The sequence below is a fragment of the Parasteatoda tepidariorum genome, chromosome 4 (genome assembly GCF_982258835.1).
Source record: "Parasteatoda tepidariorum strain Cologne lab strain chromosome 4, Ptep-v5.0, whole genome shotgun sequence".
NCBI lineage: Eukaryota > Metazoa > Arthropoda > Arachnida > Araneae > Theridiidae > Parasteatoda > Parasteatoda tepidariorum.
In genome coordinates, this window is record NC_141758.1 from 1,375,396 (window position 1) to 1,397,176 (window position 21,781).

General features: G+C 31.4%; 1 protein-coding gene across 2 annotated transcripts in view; it reads left to right on the forward strand.

Moving 5' to 3' along the window:
• The window catches only part of LOC107437036 (uncharacterized), a 364,659-nt gene that overhangs the window by 222,638 nt on the left and 120,240 nt on the right, over window positions 1-21,781 (forward strand). For both annotated transcript variants that reach the window (XM_071181567.2, XM_071181568.2), the window contains 2 exons: window positions 8,342-8,408; window positions 15,727-15,774. In XM_071181567.2, coding sequence (XP_071037668.2) covers window positions 8,342-8,408; window positions 15,727-15,774 — 115 coding nt within the window. The remainder of the gene's footprint in view (window positions 1-8,341; window positions 8,409-15,726; window positions 15,775-21,781) is intronic.

Sequence of the window (21,781 nt, forward strand, 5' to 3'; positions counted from 1 at the left end):
ACAAACATCAAAGTGATTGTAAATGAATAAATACTATTTGAATATTGATCTGGATCTGTATATTTTTTGTTAGTATTTACAAGTTATGTAATCATTTTTACATTTCTTAATTTACTTCAAATTTACTATTTCCATAGGCCAATGTAATATTGGAATATTTCCTTAATTAGAGATTAGGGGTTGACCAATCCAATATTTGTCTACTCTTTTATATAAATTTTTATTTGTCAAAGTAATAATTTCATTTTTAAATAATAAAATAGTTTCAGAATATACATAGTAATAAGAATTCGCCTCAATCTAAAATTAAAGCTATAAAGTGGTACTTACTCTATAGCATCTGTTGGTGCTTTAACGAATGAAATGTAAAAAATAATTTTTAATTTTACATACATCAATTTGAAGAAAGAATATATATATATATATATATATATATATATATATATATATATATATATATATATATATATATATATATATATATATATATATATATATATATATATATATATATATATATATATATATATATATATATATATATATATATATATATATATATATATATATATATATATATATATATATATATATATATATATATATATAAGGAAAAATTACACTATAGTGTAACTGATCCATGCTTTATTTCATTAAATAACCCATTTTTGATGCAACTTTCTCTCGATATTTGGAGCTAGTGAAAGCACCAATAAGTAATAAAATTGAGCACAACTTTATGTTGCCAGCAAATGAATACCAATATTTGGAGCAATATAGCTCGAAATTTTTTACCGTGTAGCGTGAGGTCCTTTTTTTGTCACTCTTGTGTCTCCAGTTTTAGAGCTCTGTTGAGCCGGAATTGCCTGGTTGATAGGGCTTTGGGCCCATGTCCAAAAGGTCGTTAGTTCGATCCCCGCCTGTCGAAGACTCCCCGTGTAGTAAATGATGGCTGGTGTACGTTGAATCTGTCGGATCACAAAATCCTCCAAGTTCTCGTAACAAATTAATACCTCTTGGAATAATGAATTAGAGATTGATCGTTATCTGGTTCAGGTGAAAATTATGATCTGTGGATGAATAAATGGATGTATCAATGGATGTATGAATAGGTTCACCTTCTGGACCGGGTTGTGGTGTGTGTGTGGCTGAAGTGTATTCTTGCCCATAAATGATGCCACTGAAGAACAAAAAACGCACCCTCTGCTTTAACCAAGCAGACTTGCTGATAGTGATAGTCGCATTAGAAACAACAGCAACAGAGCTGTGTACATAAGAGTTAAATATTGAAGGTAGCCCCCTTTCATGCTAATAATTACGTGAAATGACGTTGCCCATGGTTTCAACCTAAAGTTTTGTTTTAATAGTAGAATAATACCTCTATTTTTACCTGCTTTGTTACTATGCTTTTTTTACCTCTCCTTTTTTCAATCTTTTTCTTTAGTTTTTATGCATTTTACGATTTTAGGACAGAATAAGGGACTTGAATCTTTACATGAATGGACATGAAATTTAAACGGTATATTTATGGAATTTATATAGATTATTTGTTCCGAATGTACTTTTCAACATCTATTTAAGTGCATGTAAATCAAATCATAATATACATAAATTAAATGAAATAATCAGAGACATTACAAGATGCTTTTGCAGCGTATACGTTAAGAATTTATTTCTAAGTGAGCAAAACTATTCATCCAAAGTTATACAGCCCGATGAGTTCCTCATTGATCTCGAAAAACGCATTGTTCAAAATACCATTCATGCTAGTAACTTTTATATGGACAGTCGATATAAAAGTCATTTTAATCGACTATAAAATAATTAATTTATAGTTGATAAATATGTATAAGCATGCATAGCCGAAATGTTCTTTTTTGGAATAAAACATTTGAATAAATTTCTTCGCATGCTAAATTTCCAGATTATTATCATTTTCGAAAATAATTAATCTTTTAAGCCTTTTCTTTTGTTACATGTTTTCTTATTTCTACTGAGTTGAATTGTTTTTAACGCTCGTTAGAAATCATTTTCTATTTCTAACTCGTTTTCTAATTTTTTAGTGCTAAATTTGAAAACTCTGCTTAACAGAGAGTTTTTTTAAACAATAATTGTTTAGAGTTGACAATATTGAGTACATCATTTAGGGTTCAACACTGTTTAATAGGTTTTTTCCAAAAAAAAAAAGAAAGCGGTGCGTTTTATTGCGATTAAAATGTAGGTAATGTTAGCTTTTGAAATTTGAAATTCATTCACTTTGCTCCCTTTCAGTTTATTCTTTCTTACTCTTACTGCGAGTTAAAATTCTAAAAGCAGGACTATATAAGATAATATCTTTTTGCGCTGCTTCTCATTCTAACAAACGGGGGCATTGATTATAAAGCGGTACATGTTTGTTATTCGATTAGAAAAACATAAATAAAATCAATACGGGTGGCATTCTTTAAAATTTCTAGAAGTCACGTCTCAGTTGCATTGGAAGAATTTTCTTCTTTTTCAATGGATTTTTCATCACATATCTTAGTTTTGGAGTGTTTACCAAAAGAAATACCTGCACGTTCTATTCTATCGAGGGTTTTCTTTCAAACATCGATGAATGGAGAACAGACAAAAAAAAAAGCTATCGAATTTTTTAATTCCTGTAAAGTCTGAAAATAGATGGAAGCAAAAATGAAACTGTTTTTTCATTCAAAAGTGAAAACTTAATTCCTAATGACGATCATCTTATTGAATACAACAAACACCCTCTTAATCACTTCCATAGATCAGAGCTGTGTTGAAGTGTTTGACTCTGGAGTTTTCCGAGACTCTGATTCATTATCTCCAATTGACAAAAATTATTAAAAAAAAATAGTCATCTCAATTTATTTTAAGCACAATTAGAGTCAAAACTTATTTTATTAAAATTAAGCGTCATATAACTACTATACTTTCCGATTGCAGCGAAATTTCTGACTTTCCTTGTGACTGATACAATATGATCCCTAAAACACAAGGTGTGAACAATTATTGAATTAAGTTTTCACTCAGTCATGCGATTTTTAATAAGATATAAATTTAACTAAAAATTTTAGGAAATACAAGTAATATCTGCAGCTTATATTTTGCAATTATAGGAACAAACTAGAAAAAAACAAGTAAAATAAAAACTTTTTCTACCAATTTAATTTATAGCATTTTCTATCACTTAACAAATAAAACGCTCTTCAGTACTGCAATAAGAACGCGATATAAAAGATCCCTTTCTATTTTTTAGCTCCATTTGCGCTTCGGTTTTTATGTTTTGAAATCTGGCAATCATATAACGAAAAGATTTTTAATCATTCTTGAAAGATTCCGGAAAGTGTAAATTCATTTGAATTCGCTATCTCGCTTTATAGATTTCTGTTATGTGTTTTACTATGTTTTTTCTTTAAATTTTACTTTCTGTTCTTTTTTTTCTGCTTGATATGTTTTATTTCTTATATATTTTTTACTTAAGATGTTTTATTTTCGTGTCAATTTCTTTAGTGTTCCTTACACCATTGAATTTAGATATTTTGCTTTGACACAATATTACAAAACACTCCTCTTTGTGGATATATAATATCACGTGACCTGATGATGAGATTATATCTTTTCATTATTTTGTTTTCCCGCTTCTTAATAATATCTATCTATCTATCTATCTATCTATCTATCTATCTATCTATATATATATATATATATATATATATATATATATATATATATATATATATATATATATATATATATATATATATATATATATATATATATATATATATATATATATATATATATATATATATATATATATATATATATATATATATATATATATAAGGGAAAAAAAGAACGGTGAGAATGTATAAAAAAAAATAATAAGTTTTATTAACTGAGCAGAAGCTGCACGTATATAGAACTCATAAAAAAAGTTAAAAAAATATAATAAATATTAATAAAAATAGAAGAAGAAAAATTATTAAAATGAAATATTTTAAAAAAATTTGCATAAAAAGAAATAAAATAATGAAAATATATAATCTCGTCATCAGCTCATACGATTATATCCGCAAGAAAGAGTGCTTTCTAATATTGTATTAATATAGCCAAAGCAAAATATATCAATACAATAGTGTGAGGAGCTCCCAAAAAATTGAAACGAAAATAAAACATATCTTAAGTAAAAAATATACAAAGTAGAAGAAATCAAGCAAAAATAGAAAATAAAATGCAAGAAAAACACAGAATATAATCCATGAAGTGAGAAGCGAAATCAAATGAACTTGCACTTTCCGTTATCTTTAAAAAATGATTTAAAATATTTTCGTGACAAGATTGCCGGATTACGAGATATAAAAATAGAAGTGCAACCAGAGGTTAGCATATATCGAGGGCTCTTTTTACAGTGCGTTCTTACTGCATTACTGAAGCTCGTTTGATTTGTTAGTTAGCTTGGGTTGGCCCAAAATAGATATGCTCAAGATAATAATATTATACTGAATAATTTAAAGTTTATAATTAATAAGATAGATTCTTATTAAAGCAATTTAAATGATTTAAAAAAATTATTAGCATCAAATAAAAATAAAAAACTTAAAGAAACACGAATTACCCGGTTTTTACAGATATTAAGTCCCGGATTTGCCAGAGTTGGATTTACACATGGTAAAAATATAAATTTACTTAACAAAGAAAATGGTAAAAATATAAATTTACTTAGCAATTTACTTACAGTTTTTCTACATTCATTAAAAATAATGACACACAATTAACTGACTGATTTTGTGTAGAATTTAATTACTGTAGTTGAATATCTATTGTTTTTTACGAGATTTTGAAAGGTTTTGTCTATTTGCTTTTTGAATATATAAACATTACTACATATTCTTTTAATTCATTTGATTAAAAAAGATATTCCAATAAATGTTTTTAGAAAGATAAGAATTCCAAGTAATTAGATTATTTATAATAAATTTAAATAATGTCTTATTGTTTAAATCAACAATGCAAGTATTTTCTTCTTTTCTGACATCTAATTCCAACAAATTAAAATTAATATTATCATCATGATTACGAAACAAAATTTATTCCTCAGGGAAAATATTATTGAACAAAATTGTATAATCTTGAAAAATAAAGATAATTAAGTCATTTTAAAAGTAAATAAGTATCTAAAAATAATCTAGTCTAAAAAAAATTTTAATATTACGAGTATAATTTTTTTCATAGTAGTGTAAAAATAAGTTAGCTAAGGAGATGAAAAATTAGATCTTTGTGGTATTCTATCAATTTGAATAGAAATATATTTTCTATTTTAAGGATAATTATTTAAAAAGCAAATATTAATTAGAATATCCCAATAATCAAAATCGCAATTAGGAATATTTTTATAATCATAGTAATAACTCAAAAGAGCAACTTTTAGTTTAGAAAGGGGAATGCAATTAAAGAGATAGATATTAAAATTCATAATAGAATTATATTTAGCTTGTTTAATAAATTTTATAATCGGCTGATTATAAGTGATATATATATATATATATATATATATATATATATATATATATATATATATATATATATATATATATATATATATATATATATATATATATATATATATATATATATATATATATATATATATATATATATATATATATATATCACACACATATATATATATATATCACACATATATATATATATATATATATATATATATATATATATATATATATATATATATATATATATATATATATATATATGCGTATTTATTCAGCAGCTAAATGCTAATTCTTTAATGAAATGTTTCCCCGTCTGCCATTATGCCGCAGTTCTGCAAGCAGATACATCGTGAAAAAGCCCAATATTTTCGGATAGTCCAGTCTTTTATTTAGACATTCTGGAAGGGAATGAGTTACAGGAAATTCCTTGACGTAATCGAACGTCATCCAAAAGGGAAAATGTAACCATCTCGATTCGTTTTAACAGATGATGCCGTGTAGACAGATGGGAACTTTTAAGATTTTCTTAATCTGTATATTTTCCAGAATATATTATACATCTACTTCAGAAAATATCATATTTCGATTGGAATATTAACTTTTTTATGGCACTCTGTGAAAGAACAATTTCTTAAGTCTTAAAGTTAATAAGAGAATGTATTTTGAGACAGGAATTACAAATAAGCTAGAAAGTCACGTATAAGGCATTCTATATTACATAAGATTTTTTTTTTGCGCAGTTTAAAAAAAAATAGGAATGAATAGTTCATACTTAAGCCAAGTTGTGATAACAGAGATGCCAACTTGCTTCTCTTTGTAGAAAATATTTTCTGATGATACCCAACTTTATGTTTTAATGTATGAATCTTGGTTTAGAAAATTTGATTAAAATTTATTTTGGCCACCATTGCATATGAATAATTCAAAAGTTCACATAAAACATAATTCTATTCCTACTTTCTAAATGATTTCTACACCCGTTAAAAGCACAACCCTTCAACGACGCCTCTGAGGTTAGATTTTGCAATTTTTCTCTACTTTCAAATACCGGATTTCATATCACTTAACCGATTTATACGCTTGTATTTAGTATTCAATTTTGAAAATGTTTATTGTCTTTTCAGTTTCTAAATATTTTTCACATTTTAACCCATCGTTGTATGTAGTTTATCGCCATGTCTTTACTTATTTAAGTTTTGTTATTTAATCGGATGTTCATTTTGTTTCTTCATTCATTGGTGCACATCACGATTCTGTTTGGAAGTTGTCCAAATTTTCGTCAATCGTGAGTGACTAAAATCAACAGCCGAATCAAGTCATGCACTCCTTCCCTCCCTTTCCGTTTGCCAACTTATTTATAATTTTATTAATATTCCTTTTCAAATATATCGACTTTCAACACCGATGAATTAATTATTTTCAGCTTCGGCACCCGATACTGGGATTCTGAATGCACCGTAAGCTTTTAAATTCTTATCCATCTTCATATTGAGTTTTTGAAAACATTAGCGGAAACAAGAAACTTTCCACAAGTTTTAGTTTTTTTTTATTTTCTGCAACTTTTTAAATGAAAACTTTTTCTGAAAGTAGAGCATTCTTTTTTAAAATTGCAGCTACTCTTCTCCTCACGAAAACCAACCATAAATAAAAGGGTTTTACTATGATTTTTTTTTTCTTCATTGTTCCGTCTTACTTTATTCAGTCCTCACAAGATCGTAAATTCGATCCACTATCCTATAGCAAACACAGGGGTCGGAGCCTCCTATTAAAATTAAAATCGTGGTAAGAGAGTTTTGACATTTTTCATTCCTTATTCGATGAAAGGAAACATTTTAACTACCACGTTATGCTAACACTATAAGTAATAATATTTAGTTCAAAAACTATTTGCTGTGTTATTTTTAAATTAAAAGGAAAGGTAAACGGTTTTTTTACACAAATTTAAATTAAACTTTTTGTTAGATAGTTTAAATTAAGTTGGCTGTTTTGATAGTTTAAGTAAATTAGTTTTGTAGGGAGCTCCGACCCAAGAAAAAGTTGGCATAAAAAGAGACTGTTCTATATTTACACATAATTAAATACATTAACATATAAAAGAAAAGTACTTAATGGTGATGATTCCTGTTATGAAAAACCTAAATTCCACTACCAAACGATTTTACATGAAATAGAAAAGAAAGTAAGTGGAGAGATTCAGACGTTGCAGTCAAAAAAGGCCACAGTACGACGCATTAAGAACTACATAAAAGTAGTTTTAAAGCATGATAATATGAAGACTTCATTTGCTTCAATAATCATAAAAGTGTAAAAAATCGACATGTTTCGGAGGGTCTGTCATGTACGCAGCCATCCCAATGATCCATAATGAGTGTTTAAAAAAGTTGAATTTCTCGTTTGGTTGAACATTGAAAAGGCTCGGTTCGAGTCTATTATCTCAAACAGTCGTGTCCAGAATGAAAAGGGGTCTGTTTGAAACTAGTATATTATATCAATTTATAACAACTCAATCGAAACACTGTTCACCCTTAATCAATAGAAGATTCAAACAAAATGAAAACGTATTAAAGAGAGAAATAAATCTGCTCTTTAAATGATCCCTCGCATAAAAAGAGGGCTTTTTTTTTAAAATGAGGAGAAGAGCAACAAATGTCGCTCTCTTTAATGTGTTCTCTTCCATTATCGCTAATACCTCTTTCACAAAGTTTACAAAACCACTGATTCTAATGAAAGTGAAGTTTGATACGACACGTAAACATACTTTTTTTCTCCACTCCTTCAATTTCTTGAAACTTTATTTAAACATTCCATTTTTTTTTATGTTTCAGGCCAACCAGCCGGAGGCGGAAGGACTGGAGGATCGTTACCATGGCAACGAGATTGCTAGTCGCTACGGTATGCTTCCTTTAACATACTCTATTGTTTGCTTTTGTTGTCTTTCTAATTTTCTGCCTAATCTATCGATGCGGGGTTATTCGTGCGTGCTTCTAAAGTAAAAAACGCGCCTTTCGAAAAGAATAAATTTCTGCTGGTATGCGGGAGCAACAGATGGGGTCGCCTTCCGGATGAATTGTTTGTTCAAAATGCGGGAAAAAACAATCTCTTTTAGAAGTCTGAAAGCAAATGTTTTCCCTATAGATGAGACAGCCATAGTGTAAAATGATGAGTTAATATTCATTTCACGAGAGAAATATTTTGACAAACCTATACTTCTTCTAGCTTTCAGGAACTGTAAAATGACAAATCAGTAACTTATATTTTTAGACTATCTCGCAAACATTATGTCATCAGTTTAAAAACCTTTCTTGCCTCGCTTGCTCATTGCTTATTTTCTTCCCCTTCCCTAGTATCATTAGTGCAAGGAAACTTTTTTTGCTCAGATTTTCCATAGCAACAACGCAATTATATTAATATTTAATGCAACGTGCTCTTCCTAAACAGATTCAAATTAGATTTAAAATTTAAACTCTGCAAAATCACTTTCACTTCTTATTGAACAGTCATCATCGATTGGGTGACTCACCATTCAAATGAAACTATAAGTCTTTCAGCAACAGCATCGCCCTTTTAATAAGTATCACGTTTATGTTTACTCTACTCTCCAATTTTGAAAACAAATCCAGCAAACATTTTTTTTTCAGTATCTCGGAGTCACGTTGTTAAATCAATCAATTTGCGAGGTTTTTTTTTTTTTTTTTAAGTAAAGGCCGTTTTGTTTGCGAGGTTTTTTGTTTGTAAACTAATAGGTGACGCGCGTGTCATAACGAGTGCCTGTGTCGTGACCCGACATCCCTCAGTTGCAGCTTTGTAGGTAAACTGTTTCGCCAGTTCAGAGTCTTTAAAATGTTGAAATTAAACAAATCGCTCGCCAAGGGCGAGATATGATCAGTGATGCGTTTTTAGTCGGCAAAAAATATGTCTGCTGCATACATTTACTGGCAGATTTGTGAAAGGGAATTTTGCTACTCTATGACAATGGCTCTCTCTGCAGCTCATATCCCAGCTTTATTGGACTTTTTTAGTTGGAACCACCCCTCGTTACAGCCCAGATCTTGCGCTGAGTGATTTTAATCTTTTCCGATATTTCAAACATCATTTTGGCAGCAATCACTACTATGATGACGATTACGTGAAAACGGCCGTGACCTCTTGGTTAACGGAGCAGGTGGCAAATTTGTATTGAAGAGGGTATTCTAAATCTAGTTGTAAGGTGTAAGTATTTAAACAAACTTGACAACTATTCTAAAAAAGAGAGAAACGTATGTAGAGTCTGAAAATAAATTTACTTCTTGAAAATTTTCTTTCGTTTGGTTTTTGTTTTGAAACGGCCCTTACTTAAAAAACAACCCTCGTATAAGTAAATAAAGCGTTTCAAATTTCCCCTCTAAAATTGATTCACTGGGTATCGTTAATTTACAGCCATGAAACGTTCATTTTTGTCAAACTAAATCTTGAAGCAGTTACTGAACTCGAAACTGATTTTAAAGCTAACCAGAATGAAAAGAGAAAAAGGAACCCTTTTCAGAGAATCTGAAAGTCATTCGGTGGGAAAAAAAAACATTTTTACCTCTTTTAATCTTGCCATTTTTATTAAGTTGATCTTTTATATAAAATATACACAAAAGTTGTTTTACACGTCTACATTGAACGTAAATGAACTTAGGAATAAGAAATTTTGGATATGCATTAAGCAGGTCTTAATTGAATGTTTCATCAATTTAAATCCAACCACTATTTACAAAAGAAAAAAAAAGGATCTTGTCCGAAAATTACTTTTCTCAAAGAAGTTCATCAAAGTTTCATGTAGAAAATTGTCATGGAGAAATCGAGTTTTTGGTAAAAATGAATGACAGCTACGCATTGACTCAGTAATTAAGTTTCCGAATAACGAAATAAACACAGCTTATCACTCTTTAAAGATCATTTGAAGAAGAACTCAAGAGTTGCAACTTGCCTACCAAATAAGTCAACCGTCGAATATTTTCTCATTCACGAGATTTTACATGATGAAGTCTATGTAGACACTAAAATGAAAGAAAAACAAACACCTCTTGCCCATAGAAGTGTTTCCACTCAACAGGATGTCTTCCAAGACCATCTCGTACATTGAGATCGCTAATCCACTGTCCAGGTGATGGTCTAATAAAATATTATGTTGGATGGCCGTTTAAAAGAATTGTGCGTAGAAATTTAATATGAAGCCCTGTGTTCACTTTTTAGGAAGTTGGTTCTCATTTGATTTAAGAGGTCTCATCCTATCAATGTTTTTCTGTATTGCAGAGATTTTTACCGAATCTAGGGATTGCTTAGTTAGATCATGTAGGAATTTAACAGACGTTTAGGACCACCGTAGCGGCTACTTTCAGTTATCCCTTTACATGAGTTGGAACAAGTATTACTTCGATGTTCGCCCCCTCCCTATTTAATGGAAAGTCGATGAATGTTGCAGTTAGGGTGGGCACGATATTTACTAGAACCGTTTGCTCAGAAAACGGGATTTCAAATCAGTCAACCAAGTGTGCTTTTTTGTTGTAAATCATATTTGTATTTACATTTATGTAAACTTCTAGGTCGTATTTAATACAAAATTGCTTAGTGAACACTTTTTTTTTAGATTTCTTGTTTCTATGTTCATTTATTTTTAAATTTGATACAGAAAACAGATTGTGCATCAACTTTTGGATGCAAGCGCAATTTTAAAAACTATGTTTTGAATTATATAGAATGAAAGATTTAAACGAAATGTAGTGGATGAAAATTTTTTTACTTAAGATTCAAATGCAAGTTTAAAATAAACAAGAATTTTTTAACACCGAAAATAATAAAAAAAATATATTCGATTATAAAAAAAAATATATTAATGAAAAAATATATTCGATTCTATCCACTAATCACTTTCCAAAATAATGTTAACTAAATATATCAATGACTAATTATTATAGCCACAAACAATTTTTACGCTCTTAAGGCCTCGATTGAAAGTAAAATATAAGAGGTGCCGAAAATGTTCATTTTTCTCATTCATTTTTAATGAAGGAACATAAATTAACTCGAACAAAAAGAAAGCTTATGTAGAGCAGAAATGATCTGAAAAATATTATGCCATAAACGTTTAAGGACAGAGGAAATGTTAAAACTTATAAACAACTGTGAGAACTTACTCACCATTCCAATACTTTGACAATCACTTAAATGGTCCCCATTTAATCCCCATTTTTAACATTTTCCCCCCAATAAAAAAAACATGAGTTATATAATGATTTCATGGCTTTATTTTGCAACCTTTCAACTACATTTTAAATTTTTTATCCCAAAATAATTATAAATTAACAATATAAAAATGTTGCCGAAGCTGATAGTGCACTGACGGACATCTCCATACTGCTCAGTGATTCGGTGTTGGCACTTGTTTACGATTTCCTTAACAACAGACATGTCTGTTATTATTTTAATGATCAATTTGTTATTTTACCAACTAATATAGTTCCACAGGGATCATCGCTGGGACCAATTTTATGGCTAATTTTAATTGATTCTCTTTTAACTAGTTTTGATTTTAACGATTGCAAACTACTGGCCTTTGCTGATGACGTCTTCCTTTTAATGAAGCACACCATTCTTTATCGTCTCGATAAGCTGGGGACCGAAATTATTCAAAATATGGTAAATTGGGCCGGTAGTCACAAATTAAAGTTCTCACCCGACAAGACAAAACTTATAACCTTCCCCAAAGACGCGAAATGTATTAAGAGAACACCTCGCTTACAAATGGAGGAGACCAGGACAGCCTAAGTAAGATGCGACAGGACACTAAAATACCTTGGTGTGGTGCTCGATCCTCGGCTGAGCTGGATCCCACACCTGGAGTATCTAAGAACAGATATCATCACGTTCTATGACTGACTAAAACAGTTCAGTAGAGCCACATGGGGACTTAGTCCGAATATCTTGAAATTGATATACCTGCAGGCTATTGAAAAGAAAATCATTTATGGTGCCTCCGTGTGGTATAAGAATAAAGTTAAAATAAACCAGAAGCTCCTAACTATCCAAAGAATTCCATTGCTCAACATCACTAAATGCTACTCTACAACTAGCACGGAGGCACTACAAATACTTGCAGAAGTCATACCTATTGACTTAAAAATTAGAGCAACTATTTCGATTAAACGACATACCTGGTCACCAGAGGAATTTAACGACAGCGATTATCAAACAGATGAACTTAAAAATTATATCCCTTACTCAGTCCCTGTGTATGACCCTACGAAGTTAAAGATCGTTAGTAGGGGTTTCGGCTCACCGAGGGGCGTTGGCTACGAGTTCTACACTGATGGCAGTAAGAAACTGGTGACCAATGAAAGCACAGGCGCTAATGAAGATCGGGTGGGTTGTGGTTTCTTGGTGAAACTGGATAACCATACTATTTACGAACAGACCGCACGTTTAAATAATGAGTGTAGTATCTACTCCGCCGAACTTAAGGCAATTAAATTGGCTACCCTTTGGGCAAACAATAACAATATTGAACAATACACCATCTTTTCTGACTCAAAGTCCTCGTTGCAGGCCCTTGAAAACCCAACCCCAACAGACCCTCTTGTAGAAGAAATTAAGGAAATTGTTCAAAACAAACAATGCTTATTCAATTGGATTAAAGCCCACTCGGGGGAGCCTGGCAACGAGGAAGCAGATATTTTAGCCGAAAAGGGCACCTTATTGGGCGGGGTGGACTTTCGCTACACCATAACAAAACCCCAGGTCAAACATAGACAGATGCAGGTCAGTAGGATTTTATGGCAGGACAGGTGGAGCAGCTCTGCAAACGGGAGACACACACACTATTTGATACCTACAGTTAACTAATGTTTTTTATCCAGCGATTTTTACTTTAATCAGTTCTTAACTTCCCATGGTGTATTTGGCGATCACCAAGCTAGGATGTTTCAAAAATCCTCCGCGTGCAAATATTGCGGTCACTATCAGACTATTAAACATCTGATGCTTGACTGTCAAAAATTTGCAACCATTAGGGGAAATAGTTTTGACAGAAGAGGCGACATTAGATCTTGGTGCAGGACTAATAAACAGAGGCAAATTATTAAAAACATCATTAAACGCACCCTGGAGGACGCACTCGCCCCTGATGACATTTTGGATCCGCTCTACACGAACTAAACTCAGTCCCGGTTGTTGGGCTGCCCGCCTGTTCGCTTCCCGTTATTTTGACAACGTTTTGTTGTTTTATCTATCTCATTCGCTTTTTAATTCTGTTTTAATCTATTTATTCTCTACATTGTGCTTTTTAATTGGCTTATTTACATTGTCTTTCCTTGCTTTGCAAATTTTAACGTCGCCTTTTAATTGTATTTGATAATTGTTTGTTTTACCACTTTACATCTTCACCTCCTTTTGTTTTACATTTGAGATTTTCTTGGCTCCTTACGCCTTGCTCTTCTGTCTTACCTGTTGTCAATTTGTCATCGACTGTATTGGTTCTTTGACCTATATTAACTTAGGACCTCCGTTTACCCGTGACCTTTTAATGTTTTCTTATGTTCACTTCAGGTACACGTTTTTTTTAATGGTTCGCTTCATGTTTTACTGTTCTTGAATACATCACTGCGATGTGTTGTAAAATTTTTCATTTGTGTCTTTGGCTCACTATAAGGGGAGCCCCGTCGGCTTCGGCACTATAAGGCGGGACTCTCGGAGCATTTTAATTATTTTACTGCTGTTGCCATCAGACTCTGTAATGTTTACATAATGTTACTCTGTTATGTTACTTTTTGTATTTTATGTACTTTTCAGTTTTTCTTGATTTTAATAAACATTTACCCGTATGCCCTAAATTGGGGCAGGTCGGGGTAAATATTTCATACTGCATAGTCTGAAATAGAAGAGATCTAAACTAACTTTTCATGGTGAATAAAGCAATTTTTCGAACCCTTCGAAATCGAGACATAAATATTAAAACACACAATGTTGCTACAGCTGTGAAAAACGTTTTCTTAAACGACCCTAACAAGTGGGTGGCTTCGACCGAGCAACGAACTTCCAAGAATGATTTTTCCTCCTGAAATGGGATTTGAAAAATCATTATTTACATTTTGCATGTGCATTGGATGGAGCGTCTGACCCAGGTTTGAATTCCAGCGACGGCTGCTCCCCCCCCTCCCTCTCACCGACCACATTGCTGGGAGTAAAATATGCTGAGTATTATATGCTGCTCATAGGTTAAAAACCTCTTGCAGTCGGGCTAGTCTTGAAAGGTTCAGGTGGTTTTCCTCTCCATGTAACGCAAATGTGGGTTGTTTCTATCAAAAAGTCCTCTTAGAAAGCATCTTGCACGATATGTGTATTTTTATTATTTTTAAAATGAAGTAGTATTTAAAATTATTGTAATTTAAATTTAAAAATTACCATACACATAAAAATAAGAGCCTCCGAAAAACCCCCAAAAAATCGACATGAGGAATCTTCTAAACAAATGGAATTATAACCAAAAAATGTGTGAATTTTTAATGTGCATTTACAATCTAAAAAATTGACAAAATACTTCATGACTTTTCATCCACATTCGATGCTATTTATTGCGTGTCTTTCTGTAATTAATAAAAATCAACCATTTTGCAACTTTCTGCCATTCAAACGGCTTGTTTCATAAATTACTTCAAAAACAAAATTTACTATTTCGTATCTACATCAAGTCATCACATCATAATTAAAACCAACTAAAGAATTTCAACCTTAGATAATGTAAAAACTTTATTTGCTTCTACATAAATTTATAAAGGCGGAAAGAAAGGCCTTGCTTAGAGCGATCAAAAAAAAAAAACAGTGCCTATTCTCAAGACTCACCAGCCCTGTCTGAAAAAAACAGAACAGATTTCAAAGGGGAAAAAAAACCACAAAATTGCCAACGAAAGAACGGGAAATAAAATAAAGGTAAAAAATAAAACTTTTTTTTTCACCTTTATTTTACTTTTCAACTTTACGTTACCTTTTTCAAATCTGTCATGTCTTCTTTATTCAACTCTTGTGAGTCGTGAGAATGAGCGTTTATTTTTTAGCTCTCGACTTTTTCCACTTTTCTTTTTTTAACATTACCCAATGTATTTTACGATTTCAACTTTGATTTCTTAAGATTATTCATTTCATATCTACTGCTGCTATCTGAGCAGAAAGATTCTTATTTCTTTTCTGTTAATAGGGATCAGCTACAGTGCCAGTCGAGTACACATTCTTCTATCCACTCCAGGTGAGACTCTTTATTTCGCAACTTTTTTTTTTTCAGGATAAAGACTACAAAAGTGACTTGAACACCTTTCAGTGTTTGCCTTGTCTTTAAATAAGATGATTGCACACATTTCACGTTATTATTTTAGATAAAAAAAATAATGCATGCAATTATGCTCATCTTTACCAACTGTATCTCATTTGCACTCTATATTTTCATTTTGTTTTGCTCTTTTAATCACGATTCTTCAAAATGTTACAGAGTAGAGAGGCTAAGAGATGCGTAATTATCCTTTTTTTTAAATAATCTCTAGTAGAGATTTAACGTGTCGAATGGATGGGATGAACAGTAATGAAAAGGGGGTAATAGATCAAAATAAGTTTATGAAGCACTGTTTTTGAAAAAGAACAACATTTTTTGTTGTCTTAATTGACTTTGAGCAGCCGATCCATAGGTCTGACCTTATTTGTTTGTCATCGAAGGTATTTCTAAATGATTGAATCTTATGAAGGAGTGTTTGTGTATGAAATATCGCATTGAGAGCATAGTTCTTGATGTCTATAAATTAAGCATAGCTTCGTTCTCAATGATATTGAGTGAGTAAATATTATAGGTATTTTCTGTGAAATCGCTCTCATTCAACGCAATTTATGTGCAGGTGCAATAACTATATTAAACATCAGAAAAAAGAGTATTCACAACTCAATGGTATTGATCCGCAATACGATTGAAAAATACTAAAATTTATCTTCAAAATGTATGTTAAAATATTTATTTCAAGAAAGTATTTTAACACTAATTAAGTTCGTAAGCTTGAAAAAGCAAGAATCCCTAACATAGCAGTACATGATCAAATGGTTTCACTACTTAAAACCTAAATGTTAAGACCTAAACGAATCATTTTTACTAAATCTAAATAGAAATTTTTTTCTTTCGTCTATCTTTTGTAAAATATAGGAGAACAATCTTACCGAAGAGTAGTTGATAAAATCCATTCCGTTAATACTACGTAAAATATACCAAAGCGTTTTTTTTAACAAATATCTCAATGGTAACAGCATTCCGTCAATATTACATAAAATTTACGTATACAACGTATTGACTTTATCAACTTTTCAAAAATGTACGCTTAATTTACGTGGGTTGTTCGCAGTCTCTGGCGACGTTAATGAGAGAAAACAAACGAAAAATTGCACTCCTTGCTGATTCATTGACTTTTGTATGTATGCATAGTTAATATTTTACGATTGTTTACTGACTCTACCTAATCCGCGAGGATTGCTACGCAATGCTTTGCTTGCTACTAAATTAAACCTATTCAAAATATGTTCCAGCGTAATATCTTAAGAATATAATTAAAATCTTTAAAACTAATTCCTCGTTAAAAAATTATTGTTTTAAGCCAGTTATAAGTTAATAAAATAAAAATGTTTTAAAATAAATAAAGGCCATACAAAAGAAAAACTTACACAAACAAGACAATATAATTATACTTTTAAATATCAGTTTTGCGAGTGTTGAGAAAAAAATATATTCTGCATCATGTTTGCTTGAATCTATAAATATATTCTGTAAGTTTATCTCGGAAATGCTTCCTTGTTGAAAATTAGACTTCATTTCTTATAACTCAATTTCCCTTCTTAATGGCTTACCCGCCTTCAACAAACCTTCGCAATTGGAAACAAAGGACGATCTTGAAAGAACTTTAGTGAATAATGAAGTCGCTCTCTTCATTTGGAAACCATGACAACCATTTTGGTGGACACACAAAGAGTTCCAAGTTTCTTGTCGAAGGTCAAGGTGGTTGGGGCGATGGCCGACTTCCTTCCTCGAACACACTCATTGACTGACCACTTAGATCGATTTCAGCAAAATTGGGTGACCTCCTGTTCTAAATAATTTCATTTACATAAAGTGCTTGTAATCGTGTTCGTGTACGCAACCTTTTCAAATATGTGCTCTCATTTTCTTTTTTTTTTTTTTTGCTAAACTAAATACATTCAAGGTAATTTCAAGAATACCTTTACACTTATCTAATATTATTGACCACTTCTGGTGAAATAATTTATTCTGCACTGTAGTCCCAATTTTCCATAACCTGGTGTCCGCGGTCTTCGGCAACTCTACCGATACGGAAAGTTCTCACTTTGGTATCGCTTAGTTTCGGTACAAAATTCCCGAAGTTACAGTTTATCGCTAATATGTGCCATTTGGTATATGACTCTCGGAATGAAAATTTCCAGTTTCCACCAGAAGTACGTTTCAAATCGAGTTAACCTATGATGGAAGGCGAAACGCTCGTTAACGAGTTAGTTTAAAAGCTTGCTTTATTAATTAATTTTGGTATTATGTTCTTGTTTTACCTTACCGATTTGTCACTTTCCGGAAGCAAATGGAGTTTTTTCATTAATTGAAATGTTATTTAATTCATCTTACTTAAAATATTTTAGTACATTTTTTTTGCTTCTTTAAAATATCTACTTTAGCTTATTAATTTATTATAGTTAATTAAAAATATGGATTTGGAGTGTTAAACAGAAGGGGGGGGGTCATCAACCATTAAAAATTAGTAAACCATAAAAGCGCTTTTAAAACCTCTTTAAAACATAATAATTAAAATTTATAAATGCTTTTAGCTTATAATTTTAAGTTCATACATTACATAAAAGAATTAGCAAATGGAAGTACATTTATAATTAACTATGTTAATCTACGTCACTTACAATTGGGAAATTTGTGATTACAGACTCCTCAAAATAGAAAACAGTAAAAATGATCAATTAGTTTCATAATTCTAGAATGGGGGAATAAATTTATGCTGTTTCTGCACATCTAAGTTCCCTAGTAATATTTCTTTTCAATGGTGAAGGCTAGCAAAGCAAAAAAAGTGTGCACCTTAGGTAATTTTTATTCAAATGAATAAATTTTCATTTACTAGAAGTCAATGTTAATGGTTTGAGGACCTAACCTAAAAAGTATGTTAACTAATGAGTGCTGACAATATTTTATTTTGAGAATTTGGTCACAAAATCGTGTTCTCTTTCTCTAAAAAAAGATGTTTTTGTTTCGACGCACTCTGGAAAATATGACTCCAATAGATTAAGTAGAGGGGCGGGAGCAGTCGAAAGTTTGGACATTTTATTGATAATTTCACATTTTTCATATTCTACCTTATATCGAGAACCTATTAAGTGAATACGAACTTTCTGAACATAATTATAAAATTCGCTTATCCAAAGAAATTTCCATTCAAAAATAACTATTCATTACTATTTTCTCAAAATCATAGTTTTTTGAATGCTTAGATTATTTTAAACTATTTCATTTTAAGAGGAAAAATACCAAAATTTGGACAAAATGGGTCGAATAGTTTTTGAAAAATAGAATCTAAAAATGTGACTTTTATAACTCAGAAACTATTTAATTGATTTCGCTGAAATTTCGTAATTGATTACCTTAAATTATGTGGAATTTAAATTGCAATCACAATTATGTTGCGGAGAAGTCTGTCAAGCAGAATACCCAGGACAATGACGGAAAAGCTTTGTTTTTATTATAGTAAGTTCTCACTTCGAGAATGGTTAATATCAGTTTATTCTTGCCCGTTACACCGCAGAGAGTGACATGGGTGTTTACCCTCATATAACTCCGTGGAGGGTTTTTTTTGTTGATGGGACTAACTCGCAATTGCGTTACATGGAGAGGAAAGCCGTGAAAACCTCCCAAGATTAACCAGACGGCAAGGGGACTCTGACCCATGATTCGTCTACCACTGAGGATATTTTACATTACCACTGTGGTCGGTGCGATTAGGGTGTGAAATAGGTATCAACAGCCATTGCTGGAATTCGAATTATCGGTTCAACTCATTGGAAGGCGAATGCTCTATCCCTTGAGCCACCACGACTCTAGATTAATGGTTTAATATAAACAGCTTTATATCGATCTCAAATCATTTGATTGATCATTTAAACTGATGGTTTCTAGTAATAGAAAACTTACGCACAAATGTTCTAACACATTTCTATAGGGACAATGTAGGTACTTGTGGTATTAAAGGGCAGATGATGGCAACTTATTTTTCATAATGTAAAGAGCGTCTAAAATTTGGATTAATAATGCGAGATTCTTTATATTTCGAACTGTATATTAGCCATTCAATGTCTTTCCTATTTATTTTTCCTATTCAATGCATTTTCTATTGATTGTATAAAGAACGCATGTTTTTAACTTTATCTACATGAGAAGAAAAAGAGCGAAACTTTGCTCATCATACTCAGGCATATTGGAACAAATTTTGAGGGGAGTCATCACAAGTATTCAGAATTGTACAGCAACGCATGGTCGGAAACGTCACGGAAAAATAGTATGGCAGTTACAAGAAACACAAGAATGATATCATCTAAAATACTTCATGGTGAAAGATATTGCATGTGATGGGATAGATGATATGTCACAAAAGATGTTCAAAGTTTCCACTATTGCTAGCGAAGCATGCCTTACACCGTCGAGCCATGGTATAAGGGACTCGCTCAAATACACCTGGATTTTGCTGGATATCTGCAACTACATAAACGATTCTTGCAAACAGATCCATTTCGGTTGCGTGCACAGTTCTTTTCAGCTCTCTCCAAAGAAATAAATCCATACTGCTTACATCTGGAGAGCATAGTGGCTGGAGAACCGGTCCACAAATGCTTCTCTGAACATCACCTATAGGCGAACGAAGATATTTCCAACCATGAGTTGCTGTGCAAACCTGAATCCTTGTGATGGGTTCATTTCAGTCACATCGATAGGCCGTTTCATCGACGCCACTTCATCGACAGATCTTTTCGTCGACTAGGTCATTTTGACGATAGGCCATTTCGTCGACAGGGTTATAGCATCGGTAGGCCATTTCGTCAACTACGTCATTTTGTTGATAGGGTCATTTCATCGGCAGGGTCATTTCATCTACAATGTCATTTTGTCGACAAGGTCATTTCGTCGACAGGGTCAATTTGACACCAGGGTCATTTCGTAGGCAAAGTCTTACGTAACTTTGAAACGATTTTTATGATTTGTTTTATGTTATGTCATTTGCACTTTATCGTAAATTTGTATATTTGCGTTGAAATTTTTTAAACCTACCCTGAATCAAGATTTTTATAGTTGCCAGAAAAAAAGCTTTTTTTTAAAAATTTATTTATTTATTTTTTTTGAAAATTGACTTCTGTTTTTGGTTTGCATCACGTTGCGAAAACGAAATCTTTTTTACATTTGGTGTTCTAGATGTATTTTACACACTTTCAGTTGTTTTTTGCACATTTATTTTAAGATTAATTTTTAGTGCGCTATATTGCAGATTAGTGTTGCAAAATCAATTGCATTAACTAATGTGAATGATTTTTGATAAAAGAAGTGAATGAAGGGAGAAAATAGCACGGAAAAAAGGACAGTATATAATGATCAGTGAGATATTGAAACTTCTTCGTCGATAAATCACTTCATTGACTAGGTCATTTCGTTAACAGGCCATTTGGGAGGCAAAAAGTCTTTGTCGAGAAAGAGAAAAGTATACCTATATAATGTTCCAACTCAATAAATAGGTTGCAGTAATACAGTTAAAAATCTTGTCAAAAAAAAGCAACAAACTTTTACAATGATAACAATAGTAGTGATTACGAAGGATTTAATCAGAAAAAAAAACCAAATCTTTTAGATAATTAGCTAGTAAAATTACTTCTCAATTATTTCTTCCCAGTCCTGTGTTTAAATATTTATTTTTTCAAGTAGAGTTTTTTTTTTTCATATGCAAGTAATCATGCATTTTGTTACGGTTAACATATTAACAAAATTTTCTTAAATAAAACTTCAATAATTATATATTTAATCTTTTTTTTCTTTTTTTTTTCTTGAAAAATATCGATTTACAAGCGGAAAAAAACTAAGATAAATGAGAGGCTATTGAAGTTTGGGGAGCGAAATGAGGAAGGGGGAAACTTCCTAGGATTATAAAAATCTTGAAAAAAATGCATGTTGGGAA